Below are 17,931 nucleotides of genomic sequence, written 5' to 3'. Positions count from 1 at the left end.
TAAAAAATGCATTAAGAGATTGGGAATTGGAGTGGAACAAAATGGCTTTTCCCTGAAGTGGCCCTCAAACCTTCTCTAATGGGTCAGAAGAGAGTATGTTATATGCAACAAGGTGTTAACTTTTCTTTGAATGTTGCCTAAACCTGAACAATCTGGAGCTAACTTTGGAGATAATTGGGAGGCAACAACTACACTGTAGAGAATCTGGTGCCCAAATGCCAAGATATCAAACAACGCATAGCTAGAATGCCAGGCATCCGGCTTTTGCTGCCACTGACTTGTATCTGCAGCCTTGAGAAGTAGAGTTCCTGTAAAAGGTACACACTCTTGGTCTGGCTGTCTTGAGGGTAACAACTTAAAAACAGACACTATTTTATTATAAGCAAGAGGATTTTTATGTTCCCAAAATGTACCTGCAATAAGTTAGAAGTACATAAACAGGTATAGAGTTTGGCAGGTGCAATTTGCATCTACCCCGGGTCCAATCTAAGCTGTGACAGTGAGCACAATTAACCACTGAGAAAATGGTCATTCAAGTCTGGTCCCTGGATTTCTACTTCAGCTCATACTGAAGGAGACCCAAACTTCTTTCTACTGCTCAGCCTTCTGGCTCCTTGAGTCCCAGTTCTAGCTCAACCTTTTTTTTCTACCTAAATTAATGTGTTTCTGTACTTCATGAGCTGTCCTTTGCCTCCCTATCCAAGACAGTTTGCACTGATAATCTTTTTTTGGACCCAAAGCCTATTAATTTCCCCTAAATCATCAGTGCTAATTGTTGCCCATCCATTAAACCTTAACAAGTAGCTGTAATCATTTGCATATATAAACACAGTCAGTTGACAGAGGAAGGCAGCAATAGGTGGGCCTCAGAGCCCACAGGCTGACCCCTCCACTGTGGCGCTTTATTTTTCACCCTCACCTCGTAGCTAAACAGACGCTTAAGTAAAAGGAGGCTATCTCCACCAAGGCACATAAACGTTTTGACTGCAAATCTGCGTCATGAAATAGTTTGTTAGAGGTAACCTGGTTTGTATTTTTAAGAAATATTCCTTGGATCATAAACACAGTCTTACTTCTTGCCAGAGCATTTGTCTTCTATGAGCCTAGACACCCACTTGGCTATTATTTTTAACCAGGAAGCCATTTATCCTCAGCAATAAATGCTGAAAATAAAAATTTCCAAGGGATTTTGAATCAAAAGGAATCTTATTCAAAGAATATCTCACAGCCATAAAGAATAAACTAACTTGAAAATAATCTGATGTTCTAAATAGATCCTTTCCTATGTTCTCCCTATACACCATGGCTGGATTCTAGCTATGCATTGTTGGATACAAGGAATTAAAAGTTAGTCCCTGTCCCTAAAATAGAATAAATTCATATGTGATTTCCCTTATATCCCTGCTCGCCTCCTTTCCAGGTAACTTCTGAAGAACTGAGCAGTATAATTCATAATATAATGACCTGGGTTGTGGCTGCAGTGACCAGTGTATTATACCCAGCCATCAGAAAATATGAAGGAAGGTTGCAAAATATTATATACCCAATGCCTGATGACTCCACCCTCTCTTCATATAGTGCTAGTTGCTGTAGCATGTGCAGTGAAACGTTTCTGTATAAAACAAGTAAGACGTTTCAGGCAAAGCCCTGTGCAAAGGCAGCTGACAGGGCAATAGAGCAACTGGCAGCACCTTTAAAACCATCTCCTGCCCATAAAGAAACAATAGTTGTGGGAAAAACATATCACAGGGAAGAACAACCTAAAACCTCTGAACCTAAATATAATGAGACCTTTGAATCCTCCAAGCTTAAAATCTGTAAATCCAATAGTCACCTTTCGCACCGATTAAAACAGACACAAAGAAATCTAAAGATGCTATCACTGAAACAGATGGCTTAAAACGCCCACTGTCTTCTGATGAAAAAGCAAAAGCCATAAATCAGATGCAGGAGTTAAAGAATGTTTTTGTTAACTGTAAAAATCACCTGAAAGAGGAAACTGAGTTGATTTTAGAAAACGTTTTTCATGAAATGGTGTCTGAATTTACCCAGACCGTCCCCATCCTTTCGTCTGTTACGGCCAAAGCCTTGGTTGGCCAAATTGACACTGACAAAGGAGTCATCTCCGATGTTGATATCTCCTCAGCAGCTGCTGAAATTATGGAAAATGTGCTTGAGAAGCTACAGGCTGCAGTTGAGACAAAATGTACTGAGGTATTTTCACAAGAAAAGTTGTCAGTTCACTTTAAATCGGACTTAACAGCTAGTGGAGAACATTTCATTTCTCCAAAAGAAAGAACTTCAAAAGCTTCACTGCCTTACACTTTGGAGAACATGAATGATATTGCGGAGGATATGGTTCATGTGATTTTAGAAAAGCTGGCGGCTCTTGCATCTTCTAAGCAAAATGAACTAGCTCATCTTGAAATCACAGCTGAACCTGCTTATCAGCAACACAGGAAAGATCCAACATATACATTCTTTCAAAGAGCCAGCAAAAGGAAATCCAGTGCTGAACCTGATGCAGCCCATTTGATTGGCGAAGAAGAAATACAAAATTTAGTATAAAATATTTTTTCCCAGTCCTCTCTGGTTGGTTATATAGAGGAAGCAATCAGCACCATACTAGGTTATATACAAATTGGACTTAATAATGAAAGGCTTATTGCAACTGAAGAAACAGTGATCATCCTTCAGCTACTTGATGATATCTTGGCTCAGCTACATCAGAAACCAAAGAAAACAAACGTCCTAAAGAGTAGACACCCCAGACTGAGCAGTCCTTCTGGCACTGAAGAAGAGAACATATTTGCCAGCCCTAGAGTAGCTAATGGTCCTCGATATGGATGCCTGTTTCCACCTATTAATGTTCCTGGCATGGTCCTTTATTCTGAAGATGAAAATGAAGAAATAGACAAAATTCTGGAAAATGTACTGAGTTCATCTATCAAAGATGAAAAAGCAAAATTGCAAGAACAAGTTCCTGATCACTGGTTAACAAGAGAAAATGCTGGTTTAAAGTACAAAAGATATATGAACTTACCTATGAAGCCTGCTTATCGAGGCAAAGTAGCGTTTCACGATTGGGGATTAAAGACTGACCTTCCAACTTTTAATAATAAGGACCTTTTTAAGGACAAGCCATGTTTGAATAAAGACATTTTGCTTTTCAGCCAAGATGAAAAGCATCAAATAGAAAAAGCCTCAGAAAATATAATTACAAGTATTTTAGCACAGATGCTCAAAGACATATCTTCTGGGCCCTCTGGTCACTTAGATTATAAAAATGGTAAAGAAGCTTTACTTCTTACCTCAGGAAAAGCACAAGATCTGTCACATCAAGAATGGATGGACCAGATGTTCTCTGTGTCAGAAATCCATACAGTAGCTCAAGAAATTGTAGATGCTGTATTAAAAATACTTCACATAGCTTCTAGTCACATTATTGGATATTCATCAGTACATCAGACTTCTCTAGATGATGCTGATGTACCAAATAAAGAGCCATTAGAAATATGGTTTGAAAGTAAAAGGGAGATGAAATTTTTATCTGGACTTGGCATAGACCCTACAAAACATCCCTGGTTAGAACCTAGAGAAAGTGAATCAACATCTGAACCTGTAGTTCTCATTAAAGATAAGATCATTTATACAATTTTTAAGAAGCTGGACTCAAAATTTGCCCAAAATTGCAAAACCGCCTCAAACCAGAAATCCATGCTGCCCATTTGAAGCCTGCACCTGACTGACTGACAAGAAATCTTTGTTTCAATCTCACCTTAGTGCTTACACAACTAAAGTGGTAAAAATTGTTCTGGATACTATCCAGAAAGAACTGAGACATAAGAAGAAGAATCTAAATCTTAGGAAGAGTGACCTTCCCAAGAACTTTATTGAAACAGGATATTTTGCTGACACCAAAAAGGAATTAGATTCTGTTGTCACAAAGCTAAATAATGACATTTTGACAAGTCCATTAGCAACTTGTATTTGTGAAGTATTAAGTGGAAATACAGATAAAAACAGTGTTCTACTCTCTTCAGATAAGCTAAGGTCTAAAATCTCACATGGAACTGCTGACATTGATCAACAAAAACTTTTGTCTTCTCATTGTCCTCCCATGCAAGAGGAAGTTCACAAACGTACCAGATTGCAGGTGTTAGATAGAATTGGAGATATCTTATATGACATGTTATGCGAGCTCATAGGAGACCATCCAAATTCTCCCCTATCTGATGAGCAAAACAGAGAGTGGATCAATGAGAATTTGAGAACAACCACTGCATTGCAGTCTAATATTCAGCTCATTTCTCATACAATTCTAGAAGATATCATTACAAAATTATGTAGTGTTGAGATGGATCATATTTTCACAAATCCAGAATTTAAAGCTATCTCAGAGTATATTGACACTGACAGCCCATCATTTGCTTTGCTTGTTGAGGAAATGAACAGATGCTCTGACATAATCTCCAGCATGGTGTCCAGTGTGATCCAGCCTGGTAGTCAAGAGGTGACTAACAACACAGGAAAAACTACTGCTCCCAAAATAGGGACCACAAAAGAAAAGCATCCAAATAAACTGAAAGTCAGAGCTTCAGATATCTTTGAAATGGTTTTTGCTAAATTAGAGGGGTTTGCCAATAGAAATTTAGGAACTCTGGGCAATCTAATGAATGGAAATAAAAAAAGCAACAAGACATACTGGGAAAGTGAAAGTACCAACATTTGTGCTAACACACATAAAAAACGATTGCAGTCTGCTTTATATGTGCATGCAAAGCAAGTATCAAGTACCATTTTGAAGGCTATTCAAACTGAATTAAATGTGAGCTTGCCAGATTTGGAAACATGTATAAGCAAGCCACCACGAGAGAAACAAATTCTTAAGAATCTAATCAATTTAATTTTAGATGCACTGCCTACAGATATGTTTAATGAAACTGAACCAGAAGAGAGAGGCATTGAACATTACCGATACAGGCCAATCTATGGAAATTTTCTTCCTGGAGGAGCTGACCCAGAGTCATATGGAGAAGATCCTGCAGATACAGAGAATGAAAGTGCTGGAGAGGAAAGACCACTAGAAGAAGAAACTAAATCAGATTCTTTTAAGCAACAGGAACTAGAAAGGACATTAAAAAAATTTGAAGAAGAACTCAAAGAGCCACAAAAGTCCCCAGTTGTGCCCATTATAAGAAATATTTTGAATGAAATTTTTCAGAATGATTTAGTTGATCAATTAAATGTGCTTCCTCTCCCCCAGTCCCATTTATATGACATTCCTCATGCTGGTAATGAGCCAGCTACTCAAACATCTGTTCAGTCCCTGGATAAAACAATGGATCCTTTAGTGTCTGAAGCAGATGTAACTGTTGTTGCAGATAATGTTGTTAGAACCATATTTCAAAAAGTTTATTCTGCTGTCATGACAGACAGAAATGCAAATGAAAATAGATATAAGACTATCACCTTTCCAGCAAATATCTCTTTTCCTGAACACGCCAGTGGAGGAAAGTCTTCTGTTTATTCTACCATACTGGACAGAAATCCATGTACATTTCAGTCCACATTCAGTATTAGTAAACTGACCAAAATAAATGTTGTTGAAGATATTGTACAGTCAGTATTAACAAGTTTAGAAACATTTGCTACTTCCAAAGTAAAAGCTCTCTTTTGTCCTCATATCAATTTCACAGTTCCAATGGCTTTACCTTTACAGCGGGATGAGACTGCTTTAAGCCAACCATGGTTATCTACCAAAGATTCATATTCTGATGATCAATTTTCCTGTTGCTCGGTAGATCATAATAAGTCAGGGAAGACCACCTCAATATGTCAAATGACTGCCTCTAAATTAAATATATATGCAACAGAAGTGGCTAGACAAATTTTACAAGGAATCAAACATAAGTTAGATAAAGAAATAAAAAGTCCATTCTTAACTCATAATGTTGTGGTTTCTGAAAGTATTCCAAGTCATATTGTTAACACAGTGTTAGATATTGTGTCTACTAAAGGCAATATGAAAAAAACATATTTGACAGAGAGATTGATGCAGGTTGGCCAGAAGATATTGTTGAAAAGCTGTTCAATAATAGTGATTATCGAAAAAAACTTCAATTTCAAATACTAGATACCACTGAGGGTATCTTAAGTGACATCTGTGAGAAAACACTAGATGAGAATAATCTCCCACTTGTTGCGTCCACTCTTAAATGTAATGAAATTGGAAAACATTTAGAAGCAAACTCTGAAACGGACCCAGAGTGTGCAAATAAGGCTATTCCCATGCTTTTAGTTTCTAAATCATGCGTTGCTGTGATGTCCAATGATATGGTAAATATTGTTCTTCAAAGTCTCACTTATGCTGTCATGCTTGGCATAAATGCAAAGGATTCTATTTCTCCAAGATGATCACCCCTGGCATTTTCTGATGAATTTCCCAAAGCAGAGCGTCAACAATCTCCTGTTAAGAACTCAGTGAATGAAAGGAAAAGGGCGAGATTTCTATTTGCAAGAAAAGGAAGAGATGTACAGCTGAAATCAGCTTATTCTGATGATAATCAGATGACTGTATTTGAGAAACAAGACGCCAAGAAATCTGCTCCTGACCCATGTGAGGAAAATGCTCACTTCATTACTAAAACTATTTTGAATAGATTAAAATCTTTTGCCACAGAAAAGAATAGTTTTGCTACTTACTCTTGATACTCAGACTAGAGAAAAACCATATGTTGGCCCAGAATTTACAAATTGTAAACAAGATGATGGCATATTTCTTGAATCAAACCAAATGCCATCACATATGAGTATCCTGAAAATATCGACAGCTGAAACCATTCTCAGTCAAGAGGTCACGGATTACACATTAGCTAATCACAGGGAAAAACATAGACCTGCAATTCATATATCAGAAGCTAGCCTTAAGGAATATGCTGACATAATCGCCAGTACCATTTTGATGCTTATAAAAAATGACGTAGACCTCGAAATGCAAAAGATGTATTCATATCCAAACAATACTTCATCCCAAGAAAACATCATTGCGAGTGAAACTGTCAACAACATCTTAAAGAGTTTACACGATAAAATATCTTTAAAGGCAAGTAGTTTTTACTCAAAGCAGAACTCTAGCCTTTTTATACAACCAGCTGTACAAAATGAAATATTGCTGGGTCAAAGAAAGATGGAAGACAACACTGAACTGTCTCTCTTTTCAAAATACCCAGATCAAAACCAAATTATATCAGAAGCAGAATACCTGAGAAGGGTTTTGGAAGAAATATTTAGGATTGGAGAACCTGAAAAGAAAAAAAACAACTGCTTTGTTAAGTGCAGTTAAGGAAATTTTAAAGAAGATGTATCAAAGGGTAATGGAAGACATAGACCGTTGGCCTCCATTTAATGAACTCCCCTACTTTACATCTGATTCTAAAATTAAAACAGCAGGAGCAGCACGAAAAAAAGGCTTGCAGTCACATATAAGCAGTGTTGCAAATGATATAGTTGAAAGTGTTTTCAGAAAAATGTTCTCAATAGTTATGACATCCTTATATGAAAACAGTGAGAACAGGGGAGAATCGGAAGCATCTGGCAGTGATGAATTACTGATGAATCCATCGTGCTTTAGGAGACTGAAACAAACAGAAAAAAGTATTCCCCCTGAACATGTGATACCTCAAGTTTATCCTTACACAGGCATTAGAAGTGTCACTTCATTGGAAAACATCCTATTGAAATTTTCTCCATTGCAAGTGGGCGAAGAATTGGTCCAAACAGTTCTCGAAAAGATCACAAATTTTGCTTTACTGAATCTAGAAGAGAGTTTGCCCCCTAAAGGTCAGTCTGATGAAATCCGATCTCTGAGTGCAAGTAGTTCTAAAGCTAGTCCCAAGGGCAGCCCTAAGGCAAGTTTTAGAACAAATTTTATAACAAAATCAAAAATTACCTCTTTGCCTAAATTTAAAACAAAACCACAGCTAGGACCTAGTGATACTAAAGCCAAAAGCAAGATTGAGTTCGGTCCTGGAGAGAAGACTCTAAAAGGCAGCTGGTCCAAGACTGCCATTGGGCTGCCACACCTGCGATCAACAGGGGATGCCAAAAACTCCTTAGTGAGACTAAAACTCCCCACAGTAGAACAAAAAATGTATGCCAAGGATATAGTAAGCAATATTCTGGAAACAATTGTGAATGAATTTCAAAAGGTGAGGCAAAATAAAGCAATGGTAAATGTAAATGCTTCACCTTCTGATCAAATTGTGACAGCAAGTGAAATAGTTAATGCAGTTTTGCAAGGATTATATGCTAAAAAGAACAACAATTTGGCTGACCCAATAAAAGGCTCATACTCAGATCTCAAACTTTCACAGAGGCATTTTAGTACAATCTCTCTTGCAAATCCAGAAGCCCATTTCTCTTTGGAGAATGTTTCTCCACAGCTAAAGAAAATCTCCCTAAAGAAGATATTTTTAAACAAATGTTTGATAAGTGGAAAACAGAATCAAGTGACATGGAAAATGAAAAATATAAGCTATTGATGATAGCTGAGACCGTCTTGAATGAAATTTCAATGAAAGCAAAAGAATTAGAACAATCTGTTTCATTTTTAAATTTCTTACCTCTAGAGGCTTGTGAAAGCGGGTACCATAATTTTAAAAGAGCTGCTTCTAGAGCTGAGTGTTCTCAAGCACAAATTAATATATTTGGCCAGGAAATTGTTGAAAAGCTATTTGAAAAATTAGAGTTGTGCTTCTTGACTCAGATGTTCGTAAGATAGTAAAGAAATGCTAGAAAGCAAGAAAGAAACTACTGCTAGAAGTAAATGTGGTTCCTTAAGAACAAACAACCTCAACAGTGTACAAACTTATAACACAAAATTGAAAGACCAAAAATTGGGGGGCACTAGCCACCAAATTGCTCAAGAAATCATGGAAGGGGTTCTGAACACCTTTGAGTCATTTGCAGACCTACAGTTTAAACATGTCTTTACATATTCTTTTTCTGAAATTGTGAAAATACCTATTGAAAACTTTTTTGGTGTCCAACAGTAATCATTAATGAAAACGATACTGCCCAAGTTACAACCTTTGAATAAGTTTCCTGACGAATCTACATCAAGTAGTATGATTTCCCAGGAAAATATTCAGAATACCCTTCGACAGCTTCACTCATTCCATTCAGAACTGTTTACATATATTGCTAGTACTGTCAATAACATGCTTGGTATAATTAAGAACAAGCTAGACAGAGAAAAATGCCAAGTGCAACCATCTTTGATTACAGTATTTGAAGAAAATGTTGTAGCAAGTTAGATCATCAGCACACTGATGGACCAGTGTACTCATTTCTACGAGTCAATGATCAAAAGCCATGCAAAGGAGAATCTGTTCCAAGGAACTGAAAATGCCTGTACTGTTAATCAGCCCGAATTTGCAACCGGGAGGGGAATGTCCACTTCAAAGTCAAAGGGAGTTAACTGCGAGGATGATCCTCCACAAATCCCTGGCTTGCTATTTTATTCAGAAGAACATATGAAAATAAAGGACAAGTCTTCCTCAAATCTACCTTCGTGTGTCAGATACTCTGCAGGAGATAGAACTAAAACCAGAGAGCCAATGGAAGGGCTCGAATCAAAACTTAAACCATCATATTCTAGAAGTGAAACTCAATGCCTCAGCCACTTGGATCAAGCTGTGAAAGGAAACAGCTCTACCCCAAAAAGCAGTGTCTTACAAAACTATCTCAGAAATCCAGTGACTCTGTGCAAGCAGCACTAGGGCACCCCATGTCCTTCAGACAAATGGAAGAAGGTGAAAATCAAGGAGTGCTTCACTATGAGCCCTCCAAACCCGTTGTTAAGCCAAACCAAATACAGACGACCGTTTCTCCACTCAAAATATGTTTAGCTGCAGAAAATATCGTCAATACCATGCTACTGAGTTATGGCCTTCCAAGTCAAACCCCACACACTGATGAAAGTATAGAAACAATGAGGCCATTTTTTGTATCAAAAGAAAGGCCTTCATCTATAATGTCTGAAGAACAAAAGGATAAGAAAAGCTTACTTAAAATATGGGAAAAAAGAATCAGCTATAAAACCAAAGAAAAAAAACAAAAACCTTGTAGCAAGTGGAGAAGATTTCACTTTAATGGAAAAGTGGAAAAATAAGTACCCAAAGTTAGAGAAAATAGCAACTCTTGAGGAGGCTGAAGTCATTGCTTTTGCACATCAGGAACTGGGACAACATGAAATCTCTCTAGTAGCAAGATACATTACTACATCTGTGGTCACACATTTCAAGAACTTCGAAACCAGAGGTGAGTAAGGGATGACTTACAAAGAGTTGGCATCATTTTAGGGGAAAAAAAGCCAATGATAATTTTAAGAATTTTGTTTTTAACCCTCACATCCAAGAAGCTGCATTCACTGCTTCTCTGAAAATAGCCTTGGATTTGGGGTGGCTGTTTATCTACTTGTGTGTTTTTCAACTGGTCAATGTGCTAAAAGAAAAAAATGTTATGCATTTACATAATTTTTATTTGGAGGAGTGTTGTTCAGTTTTCTCTATGTACAGATGAGATTAAATGGGCATAATTTAAAGTGGGGTATTTTGGTTGGGCATGAGATATGACTATGAAACAATGAGACTGGTTGTCTGGCTTGGGACGCACAACTGCTCTAAAGGCAATTCCCAAACAGAAGTTCCCAGAGGGTTTATTTTATGTTCTTTGAAAAAGACTTCTGGGCCGGCCCGGTGGCGCAAGCGGTTAAGCGAGCGCGCTCCGCTGTGGCGGCCCGGGGTTCACCAGTTCGGATCCCGGGCGCGCACTGACACACTGCTTGGCAAGCCGTGCTGTGGCGGTGTCCCATATAAAGTGGAGGAAGATGGGCATGGATGTTAGCCCAGGACCAGTCTTCCTCAGCAAAAAACGAGGATTGGCAGATGTTAGCACGGGGCTGATCTCCTTAAAAAAGACTTCTTACATTATAGTCAGACCTCATGCATAGTTAACTGACAGTAAAGTAATGACCCAACTTCTTTTTGAGGTATCCAGTTAAAGTCTTTGTGAATATTGATGATAGCGTTTATAAGAAGGGTGGTGTTAAACTTCATATTCTATTGTTCGCGTTCCAGTGTTCTGACTTAAATTCTTTTTAGGAATAATACTCTAAATCTATGCTTACAAATACAATATCTGCACTCCCTTTCTATGAATGCTTACATGCATATATTGGCATGAACCATATGAAATAGCCATTTTTGTATGTCAAATCTGTCAAACATCAGCAGTTTCATTTGGTTCCATTTACTATATACTATATAGTCCCAAACTGGATAATTAGCTGAACAGCCAAAAATGTTTTCAAGAATTACATGAGGCCTCTAGATATCACTGGGATCACTCTAGGGCATTGCAACACTAAAGCTGGAAATCGTTTCTCTGCCCCAGGATTTCCAGCTTCTTAAAAGCAACATAGCTATCCAAGGAAGAAACCAGAACTTAGAGATTTGAATTCTGCTGGGCTATTTTCTTAACTTCTGAGCTGAAGTAAGATTCCCCAGGAAATAGAGAGTTGAAGAAAACCCAGTTCCTTTCTTGACTAGGTCTTTCTATTTCTTGAGTGAGGTACACCCAAGGAGAAATTCGTATATAAAATATTGTCAGTATTTTGAATGGTCAACATTTTTCCTTAATGCATGTTAAAAATAACAATGTTTTCTGTTTTAAGGTCCTCTTGATGAAAAAGTATCTATTGTTTCCACACTGTTAAAGAACAAATATGAATCAAAACAGCCTCTAAGAAGCATAAAGGGTGATTCTTCACTTAAAAAGTTTTGTGAGCATCTCACTGAACTGGTTATTTGCTATATAATTTCAGGCATTTCCGATTTCACCAAAGATGGTGGAAAAAAACAGAAATCACTGGAAAACCAAGATATAACTTTTAGCAAGGTTATTTTAGTTTATTCCCAAGTGTTTGAGAGTCGGTCAATTTCTATCAGAGGACTTGCTTTAAGCATTTCTGAAATCATTATTCGAATCCTTTGTAATAGTGACATTTTAAAGGCAGACATTACGCAACAAACGGTTTCTGTGATAAAATATATTTACTGCCCAAGAATAGCTGTGGCTGACTTTGACGATCTCTTTCAAGATCTATTAATAAGAGTGATCCATGTTCTGTCCAAAGAAATAGGAACAAATCATCATCCTGACAGCAAAGGAAGAAACAAATCACTTTCCATGCTTAAAAACCATAGTTGGCCCATTGGCAACAAAACCGAAACAATGAAAAGACAGACAGGCCCTAGAGGTTGGAAATCAGCTCCTACTCACCGAATTAATCAACTAGTACAGAAAAATAAACTAAATTCTCTGGCATGTAAGTTACATACTCTGGTTGGTAGCCTAAAAACTCATGAATCCAAAGAAGTAGTCAATAAAATTTTCAATATTGTTTTTGATTTGTTTTTGCCAGATGAATGCCAAAATTGGGATATGGATTCTGATAAAAGAGAAAGAAAAATGTTCCTATCTTCAAATATCCAGCAAAGTCATAGAATACCTAGAAATAACCTAGGGCTCTCCCCAAAATCAGTTTTTCCTTTCAATGTTGTGTGTGAGAAACTTAGAATACTTTTGGAAGAATGCACAACCAACAAACTCCTTACAAATGGTACTCTTTCTGATGAAATATCAGCAGAACATCAACTGTTCAACATACTTCAAAATGTAGAGAATTATTGCAGGGGAATAATGGACAATGCCTCACTATTTGAAGGGTATGACATGTCAGACCTTTTTGAAAATCTGGCAGAAATAAATCAAGAATCTATGCTTAGTATTATTTCCCATAGCTTGGTAAAATCCTTAATGGAAAAACTGTCACATGGTATGCAGCGACCTCCCAGAAGTCCACCTTTTACAAACAAGCATTTAATGTACAGGACAAGAGAGAGAATTCCTAGTTTCCCAAAAGTAAAAAGGCCAGAATTAAAAGAGTCAAGACAGGGTAAAGTCTCTGTAAGATTCATGAATTATGACAGCAAGCCTTTGACAGGGCCATTGAATAATCTTAGGGTGGTTCATTCCCAAAGGCAAGCCCCATTTGGTAAGCGATTTTCAGGAAAAGTTACTTCTCTACCTCCTCTTCGAAGAGCGAGTGAAAAGGAACTGAATGCAACAACCATTCTTAACATGCAACATCCAGGAGGCATGAGCACAGGAGTTTACTCTGCTATGTTTCTGGAGGAAATAATTGCAGACATTTTTCTCAATCTCTCTACCTCATTGCAGGGCAAAAATGTAAACATCACTGAAGCCCAGCTCAATGAAATAAATATATTAGATGTCAACTCTGTGGTAAATGAGTTTAATAATGCTCGAGTCACTGTTTTACGGGATGTTGAAGAAAGGATATGTTTTCCACCAAACTGTAAAGAAACTGTTAGTAAGATCGTTGACTCCGTTTATAATGATGTTTCATGGGAATATACATTGAGTCACCTGTGGCAATCACCTGGCACAGGCTACCACCTCAATAGCAGAACAGATAACTAATGGCATACTGAAAGAGAGTTTAGAATTCCAACTCCCATTGTGCTTTGTAGGAAAGCTCATGCCTAATTCATATTACCCTCTCAAAGCTGAAAATATACTACAGAAACTTCAAAACAACCTGAGAGAACTTAATTACCAAGGTCAACATTCAGCAAGCTATACTACCGTGTTATCACACTCATTTTTAGAAGATGTCATCAGAAGGCTATTATCTCAGCTCAGTCCTCCACCTAGCAGGGCTTCATGCTTGGGAAAGAAATGTTTCATGACTTCAGATTTTAATGAGATATCCACCTGTATAATAGATAAGATTTTGTTAGCCATTTCAAAGTATAAGATTTGGCTCACTGAATATGATTGCCAACATCTATATACAGAAAAAAACCTTCAAAATATGGTGGAGTCTGTTTATAATATTTTGCAGATGTCTGACTCTCTTGTGTCAATACAGAAAAGTATAGTAAGCCAAAGCCCGATTATGGTTGATCGAATGGCCGGTCTCATTATTTAAGAGATTATTGAAAATCATCTTCAGCACTTTTTGTGTGCAGAGGGCTTACCTCATTCAATGACTCCATTGGATAAAAATATGAAATATGGTTAAAGAGGTTCTCAGTGACGTCACAGAGTCACACATACCCCAGGAGCCACCATCATTAGGTATGGACTTTTATCCTAATGCATTTGTAGAAGAAATTGTTGTCAGACTATTATCAAAGATCTTCAACCCAAGATATAACACTGAGTGTGAACTGGATAAAATTACCCGCAAAATAATAAACTCAATAAATAACCATTTTAACAAAGCTAAAACTTGCATTCTTCGTGATGACCAAGAGCAGTCTTTCCCCACTGTAGATACAGACACTGTGGATGAACTCGTCAATTCAGTTTATGAGAATGTTCTGAAACGACATGGACTGGAGCCTGAGGTTGATAGTAAAGAACTCAAAGACAGTGATATTTTTGCAGAAAATATTACCAATTTAATTGTAGCAGCTATTTCTGATTATCTTTTTCATCCACTATTTTCTGGGGATTTGTCGGCTTCTTCCTATGCTACTTTAACAGCAGAGAACATTATTCAGAACATCTTTAGTGGCATCAATGAATCTACCAAGCCAAGCCAGCATTTATCTCCGTATAACACCTTGCTGCCGTACACATTTTTAGAAGACATAATCAAAGTACTATTATCTAGAATCTTTCCTTCTGCATCTAACATGGTTCCATACAGCAAAACTCCAAAAGATAGATCAGGAATTAATTGCAGTGAAATCTCTCCAAAGCTAATCAGTGACATTAGGATGAAAGTTTCCCAACATGAAATTCGATTTTCAAAAGATGAAGAAGAAACCAAATCTATTTATTCAGAGGATGACACTCAGCATCTCGTTGATTCTGTATTCAGAAGCATCTTGCCAAACTCTGGGTCTCAAGAAGCAGTTAAGCACGATATCATAAGCAGTAACAATGTTCTTATTGATAGAATAGCAGGTTTTATCATTAAAAGTATCTGTCAACAACATCTCCATCCATTTGTGTGTGGAAACTCATTACTTCCTCCATCATGTCCATACTTTGATGATGCGAGAAGGCAACATTTTTTTGCCAGTGTTTACTCCTCAGCATTTTTGAAAGATGTGATCTCTGGGGTTTTAAGCAAAATATTCCACAGGGTGTTCGGTATTGTGCAAACAAAATCAATAAGAGATTTGGAAAAAGAACTGCTGGAAACAGCCGAAAAACTCGTATATTTGATAACAGAAGAATTCTCAAAAGCTCAGGTTAGCATCCTAGAAAAATACCATGGAACAACTGTGTTTGCCACCAGTAGATAGAGACATAGTGATCAAAATTATTGGCACGGCATATAGCAAAGTTTTACAAGAATATGAATTGGAATCTGATAAGGACTTTCTCAGTGACACAAAGACATTGGCACAGAGGGTAACTAAAATTATCCTGGCTGAAGTTTTTGATTTCCAAATTCATCCAGATTTCATCGCAAAGCTGCCTTTTAAATCATATTCAAAACTCAATACTGATGTTTTGATAAAGCGAGTTCATTATGCTATTAGTAAATCAAGACTCCGAAGACAGACTTGTACAAGATATACCACCATATTATCACACACATTTGGAAAAAATTGTCACTCAGGTTTTATCTCAGATAAGTCCATTGAACTGCAGTGCAAAAGATCCAGACCTTTTGCAATCAGACTTCAGCAACACAGTTGTGAGACTGATCGATGAAATCATGTCAATAATTTCTAAACATGCAATATGCATTATTAAACATGGAAATGAAAAACAAAATGTGATTTCAGGAAAAGACAGCCAGGCTATGCTTGATGCCATTTATACTGATATTTCTCATTCAAATCTATACCAGTCTCTTACAAAAGGTAAAAAAGGCATAAGTAATATACCTGTTACAAAAATAGTGAGTTATATAATAAAAGAAATATTTAACCATCATCTTGAGTTATTTTTATCTGGAGATAACACTCTTCCTTCAGGTACAGTGGATCAAACTTAACAGAGAGCAATAGAGCCTAAACAAAGAGAATTATCTTTCATTGTGAATTCGGCTGTCTTTTTGGAGGAAGTAATTTCTGAGCTTTTATGCAAAATCCTTTATGTATTCTCACATAATGTCTTGGCTGCCGAAAACCCAGGTAAAGCAAAAGCCAACATTACTGACGTTGTTACATTAGTAAAATCAATTGTGCTGGAGTTCACCACATCACAGATTTTAGTTTCAGATCACTTGGATGAAAATCTGTATTTTTCAGAGGGATATAAAGAAATGGTTAAAAAAACTGTCAACCTAATTTATGAAAAAATATTAGATGACTATAAATCTCTGATTCATATTTATAGATCTATACAAAGTGATGCTGTCAGCTTTGGAAAAATAATATATTATTTGCTGTTAGGAGAAATTTTTTTTTTTTCTTGTGAGGAAGATCAGCCCTGAGCTAACATCCATGCTAATACTCCTCTTTTTTTTTTTTTATTGATGTTTTAATGGTTTCTAACATTGTGAACTTTTGGGTTGTACATTTTTGTTTGTCCATCACCACATATATGACTCCCTTCACCCCTTGTGCCCACCCCCCACCCCCACTGCCCTGGTAACCACAGTCCAGTTTTCTCTGTCCATGTGTTGGTTTATATTCCACATATGAGTGAGATCATACAGTGTTTGTCTTTCTCTTTCTGGCTTATTTCACTTAACATAATACGCTCCAGGCCCATCCATGTTGTTGCAAATGGGACGATTTTGTCTTTTTTTATGGCTGAGGGCTAATCCTCCTCTTTTTGCTGAGGAAGACCAGCTCTGAGCTAACATCTATTGCCAATCTTCCTCCTTTTTTTCCCCCAAAGCCCCAGTAGATAGTTGCATGTCATAGTTGCGCATCCTTCTAGTTGCTGTATGTGGGACGCAGCCTCAGCATGGCCGGAGAGGCGGTGTGTCAGTGCGCGCTCGGGATCCGAACCCGGGCCGCCAGTAGCGGAGCGCGCGCACTTAACCGCCAAGCCATGGGGCTGGCCCTGTTAGGAGAAATTTATGATTATCAGGTGGAGTCATTAGTTTTGGGATAATTAGCAACGTCTTCCTATTCTTCCCTCCAGGATGAGAAGATCATCAGAAATGTGCTCGACACCATCAATGATGGTAGCCATGTCTTGCCATCATGCATCACTGTATTGTCTCGTTCCCTTTTAGAAGATATGATTTACAAGCTTCTTGCATATATATTCCCTTCCTCTGAGACTGAAACGGAACTAAATGAGGAAGAGGTGCCACCAGATTACGAGTTTGTAAATGCAGCTTCAAAACTGACTGAGGAAATTATAACAGAAATTTCTGAACATGAGATTAGACTTGCCACAGCAGAAGAACATGTGGAAAATATGCAATTAGGAGCAATTGAGAACTTCACTGATTCCATATGTAATAATATTATTAAAAAGTTTAAATTCAAAGATGAAGCACAGAAAGATACATGCAAAAAGGGAGGCTCGTTCCTCAGGAGAATAGCTGGTTTCATTATAAAGGAAATTGTGGACCACCATCTGCAGCCATTTTTACATGATGAAGAATCATCTCCCAGTGACTTACCCGAAAATGCCCATGTCATTGAACTCTTGAATCCTGGTAAAGAAAAAACACAGTCCTTCCCACAGTCTTCTGTGTATTCTGCTACATTTTTGGAAGATGTCATAATTGACCTTGTTCACAAATTTTATACTCTCCCAAGTATTGCTTAAAATCATAAGGACAAAGAGATATCAGAAAGAGACCTCATGGGTACAGCTATAAAATTTGCCAATGCCCTGATAGGGGAATTT

The 17,931-nt window shown here is 37.4% G+C and overlaps 1 protein-coding gene across 1 annotated transcript in view; it reads left to right on the top strand.

Annotated features, from left to right (window-relative positions):
• Nucleotides 1-17,931, top strand: part of LOC131400355 (fibrous sheath-interacting protein 2-like) — an 82,758-nt gene that overhangs the window by 43,961 nt on the left and 20,866 nt on the right. The window contains 17 exon segments of the mRNA XM_058535110.1: nt 1,395-1,835; nt 1,838-3,667; nt 3,670-3,722; nt 3,758-6,020; nt 6,023-6,684; nt 6,686-7,306; nt 7,308-8,454; nt 8,457-8,769; nt 8,771-9,735; nt 9,738-10,126; nt 10,128-10,323; nt 11,738-13,508; nt 13,510-14,152; nt 14,154-15,371; nt 15,373-15,698; nt 15,700-16,532; nt 17,141-17,929. Coding sequence (XP_058391093.1) covers nt 1,395-1,835; nt 1,838-3,667; nt 3,670-3,722; nt 3,758-6,020; nt 6,023-6,684; nt 6,686-7,306; nt 7,308-8,454; nt 8,457-8,769; nt 8,771-9,735; nt 9,738-10,126; nt 10,128-10,323; nt 11,738-13,508; nt 13,510-14,152; nt 14,154-15,371; nt 15,373-15,698; nt 15,700-16,532; nt 17,141-17,929 — 14,460 coding nt within the window.

Source organism: Diceros bicornis, chromosome X, assembly GCF_020826845.1.
Source record: "Diceros bicornis minor isolate mBicDic1 chromosome X, mDicBic1.mat.cur, whole genome shotgun sequence".
Taxonomy (NCBI): Eukaryota; Metazoa; Chordata; class Mammalia; order Perissodactyla; family Rhinocerotidae; genus Diceros; species Diceros bicornis.
Note: the sequence above shows the minus strand (reverse complement) of the source record. Positions and strands in the feature narration are given on the sequence as shown.